Source organism: Capsicum annuum, chromosome 2, assembly GCF_002878395.1.
Source record: "Capsicum annuum cultivar UCD-10X-F1 chromosome 2, UCD10Xv1.1, whole genome shotgun sequence".
NCBI lineage: Eukaryota > Viridiplantae > Streptophyta > Magnoliopsida > Solanales > Solanaceae > Capsicum > Capsicum annuum.
The window spans coordinates 113,912,179-113,916,344 of NC_061112.1; the positions used below are offsets into that span (position 1 = coordinate 113,912,179).

At 34.7% G+C, this 4,166-nt stretch overlaps 2 protein-coding genes across 2 annotated transcripts in view; both read right to left on the bottom strand.

Annotated features, from left to right (window-relative positions):
• Positions 1–2,086, bottom strand: part of LOC107859008 (gamma-soluble NSF attachment protein) — a 12,350-nt gene extending 10,264 nt beyond the window's left edge. Inside the window, exons 1-4 of the mRNA XM_016703855.2 lie at positions 1,658–2,086; positions 716–783; positions 535–619; positions 283–441 (exon numbers count right to left, since the gene is read on the bottom strand). Coding sequence (XP_016559341.1) covers positions 283–441; positions 535–619; positions 716–783; positions 1,658–1,701 — 356 coding nt within the window. The 5' untranslated portion in view covers positions 1,702–2,086. The remainder of the gene's footprint in view (positions 1–282; positions 442–534; positions 620–715; positions 784–1,657) is intronic.
• Positions 2,087–2,543: 457 nt separating this feature from the next.
• The window catches only part of LOC107859009 (vacuolar protein sorting-associated protein 54, chloroplastic), a 33,623-nt gene continuing 32,000 nt past the window's right edge, over positions 2,544–4,166 (bottom strand). Inside the window, exons 19-20 of the mRNA XM_016703857.2 lie at positions 3,413–3,645; positions 2,544–2,878 (exon numbers count right to left, since the gene is read on the bottom strand). Coding sequence (XP_016559343.2) covers positions 3,513–3,645 — 133 coding nt within the window. The 3' untranslated portion in view covers positions 2,544–2,878; positions 3,413–3,512. The remainder of the gene's footprint in view (positions 2,879–3,412; positions 3,646–4,166) is intronic.

Below are 4,166 nucleotides of genomic sequence, written 5' to 3' on the forward strand. Positions count from 1 at the left end.
GATATGGTTAATGGTTTGATGACTAATGAAGTATAATCAGATTCAACAAATCGACACCTCAATCTCATACTAGTTAGCGCTGTTATATTAATCCTATATATTTTCTGCTCCATTTAGGCCCATTTCCAGAACAAAACAAGGGGTTCTCTAGAAGTAAGGATTCTCTAAATCTGTAATCAGATAAGACTTAGAAAAGCAATGATTTCGGAAATTATAATTATATAGCATAAAACACTACCGCTGCACTTTTGACAAATGCAGCCAAATAAGTCAGCAACATACCGTGCGCCTTTTGCAAGTGCGTCAGATGCAGGTTGGGCCCTCCCACATTCATTGTATAACTCAGAGGCCCTTCTATATAAGTCAGCAACTTCTTTCCAGTTGCCTAGTTCTTTTGTCATGGTAGCAGCGGACTCCATATGTTTAGCAGCATCCCAAGGCCTGATTTACTAGTCAAGGATCCCAAAAGCCAAAACTGACTCAATCCAAGAACAAGAAGAAAGATCCAAAGAAACCAATTAAGAAAAAGGATACGAGGAAAGCATCTCTTGTCCTTTTGAAGCTTTTTCAAATGCTTCTTTTGCTTTTTCATAACTTTTAGCAACCCTAAATCCATTAGCTGTAACAAAAGAACATAGTATCTGTCACGTAATTAACATGCTTAAAATGTCCCAGTTTATATAACAATTGTTTTATTCACGAATATTTTACATACCAGCCTGCTCATACAAACCAGTAGCACTTCTCCAATCAGTACTCCACCTGGTAAAACTTAGTTTTGTCCTATACAGGAGGGAAACACATTATAATTACATAATAAAACTTAAAGGCGGAATGGAACGAGTAATAAATAAACAAAGGCTTCTTTATATCTTCACATTGAAGAAAAGAACATTTTTCTAGCACCAAGGCAAGTAAAAGATCTTGGATATGGTAATTTGCACCACTGTAATAACTACAGATAATCTCTCATATCAAGCACATTAATGAAAATTTTAGCTTTCAAGTCCCAAATCTAGATATTGATCCAGAAAAAGGAAATCTTAACATTAATAGAGACCACAGATAGTAATCAAGATTCTCCAATCTGATCAGAACACTATTTTCACCTGTTGCTCGGACTATTCAAAAATGTCATCGACTGCATTCTTTGAAGGAACTGACACAGGTGCGGCAACATATTTGAAGAGTCCTAGCAACTTAGATTTTCACTAATTGGCACAAAAACTAATAGAAAATCAAAATCTGATCAACAGAAAGGAGATTTTCTTAGTTCAATCAAGTGCTTAATCATCACACAAGGGGATGAAAGTGGGCAATTTCCATTACCACTCCCATTCAGTAATCCCAAAAACTATAGCAAAATATGACCTTTATAGACAGCTTAAAACAATTACATGTACATAGATTGTGTATATGTGAATGAATGCAACATACCATCTTCACACCACCAACTCAAATAAAGAGGAACCCTCTTACACAGATTTGATCAGACAACCTTAACATTCTTTATATAACAAAAAGACCGTATCTTTCTATAAAAGACAATTGTGTCTGACAAAATTGAATCTTGGAAACTATACAGAGAAAATATGAGTTCATTGAGTTGGGTAGGTGTGGGGGGGGGGGGGGGGGGGGGGTGGGGGGTTATACTTACAGATTATCGGCTTTGATGATCAACTTTTCAGGATCGGAAGCCATGATTGATGTGCTTCTGAGTTGCCTTTCTTGATTTTCCAGTCAATCCCAGTATCCGGTTTTGTTCCGCATTTGCAGGGAGTGCAACTTTTGATTAATTGCACAATTGGTCCCTCAGTATATGGTGCTTAACTTTTGATCCAAATCAATGTGTTATTTACGATAGACTCCTTTAAGTTTTCAAATTTATACTCTCTATCAACTTATTGTGTCTTGCCGAATAATTTGCAATTTGCACCCCTAACGTCATTGTAACAACTATGTCATCCTCTTTAGAAGAGAGAACGACAACTTAAAATAATATATCCAGATCCGAAGAATTAGACAACTTGACTGAGCAAAAGTTGTAAATGGAATCTTGCTTTTGCTTTCTTGTTTAAATCATTTTATCTTATTTTCCTATTTTACCTTTTAAGTGATTGATAAAAAGAAAGTTCCAATTATTTTCAGTGTAAGTTATTATAAAATTATGTAAATTATTTTTTTAAAAAAACAGCCTCTTTACCAACACATAGAGGTAACAGCTGCTTAAATCCCACCATCCTTAAATCCCGGATGTTGCTGTGGGAGTAAAAATAGAGAAACATGTCCGTTTAGAGGTGTAAATTACAAATTACTCTCTAGTAACTTTTGAGCCATTACGGTATGTGATCTTCGTATTTTTAGTAGGCCAAACAACATAAATGTAATCACCTAGTTCTACTGAGGAGTTCTAGATAAGGAAATTATTGACGAAGGGCTTTATACAATCTGTAAAACAATATTCATTATAAGATTAGTTACGGATTCCTTCATGTTTTTATGATTGTAGCAATTCAATAAGATTTTACATGACATAGATGAGATAATGGAAACAAAGTTTCACTCTTCATTTTGGATTAAATGTTATATCCCTTAAGAAAGCCTTGCTACATACAGCTGCTTTCATTACTATACAATATACACTAGCAACGGTCTCTGCTACCGAAATTGTTCTACCCTTCTGGGAATGACAACGTGCCTTTTTCCTCTCTCAACAGAAAAAGAATTTTGAATTTCCTGGGCTAATGAATACAACCATAAGGAAGTTTCAAGCATCTGACTGATCAAAAATTGTGTATGACAATTACAAATGATTGTCATAGACTCTCCCCTCAAAACTGTGGTAATAACACCACCATCTGGTAAGAAGACTGTACATCTGCAAAATTTCAAGAGTTAAAAGAGAAACCAACAAGATAAAATTCCAAAAAGAGAAACTAAAGCGAGTCAAGATTATGCGACTCAGTAACTTGTTGCGGAGTGGACATGTTTTCAAATCTGATATAAAGGTAAAACATGAAAACTGGACTACGTCTGAATTGTGAAGATAAAAACAAGAATAATCAAAGTATACTTTTAAGAGAAGTCTACAATCAATCCGTAATTTATAGCTTACTCCTTGATTTCTACTACGTCTGAATTGTGAAGATAAAAACTAGAATAATCAAGAATATTTTTAGGAGACGTCTACAATAAATAATTCTTTAATTTATTGCTTACTCCTTGATTTCTACAGGCTCTGAAAACATTTTCCACAAAGTTTCCCAGACTTGTCTACTGTCATGTTCAAAACTAGTCTAGTTTTAATTGTATCACAGAATGGTCACAAATTCTAAACTTGCATTATGTTATATCACTTGTTCATGCAGCTTCAGTATGATGCATTCAAATAAATTGGAAAATCCAGACTTACCTCAAGTCAATTATACAACGTTGATGCATAGTCTTCATGCATTGTCAGATTGCTTCCATCAAATGTATTTGATCTTTAGGAAATACGGCTACTTACAAGGCTATTGACTAATTTCATCACCTAAATTTTTTGCCACAAATTCATCAAGTTGCCCCCAATTCAGAGGATTGGATTTGCTATCTGACGGTAATGATCTGATACATGCAAGAATATGCTGAACATCGCAATACATTCTGTTGCAATAGAAAATAAGTCAACACTCATATAACAAACAACAAACGAAAAAGTGAATGACAAACGCAAGCAAGAAGAAAAAAGAACAAAAAGAAAAAGAAAGTTGTCAGCCTTATCTTCTTGAGTTCGGGATGCCTTTCTTCTACTACTTGTGTTAAAAGAAGTCTCCTAAACAATATTATCTATATTGCCTTACTAACTTAATAGTCTACTCTCCAATATAACCTTTTAATTTAGATATAAATGCCAAGGAACATAGTTGTTTAATACATTTTGTGCACCTACTATTTACCACAGTCGGATACTTAAAAACATCATACTATAAGTGCACATGCGCGTACATGCAGACACACCCTCTGGCTGTTATCAGGATTCTAGCATGTTGTTAAGTTGATGCGCTTGTGCTCTTTCTTGTCCACTTGTATCCTAGCTTCAAAAACCTTAGTTCGTGAATTATATTAAATCACTTAAGGTCGCTAACCACAACAACAACAACAACAACAACAAACCCAGTGTATTC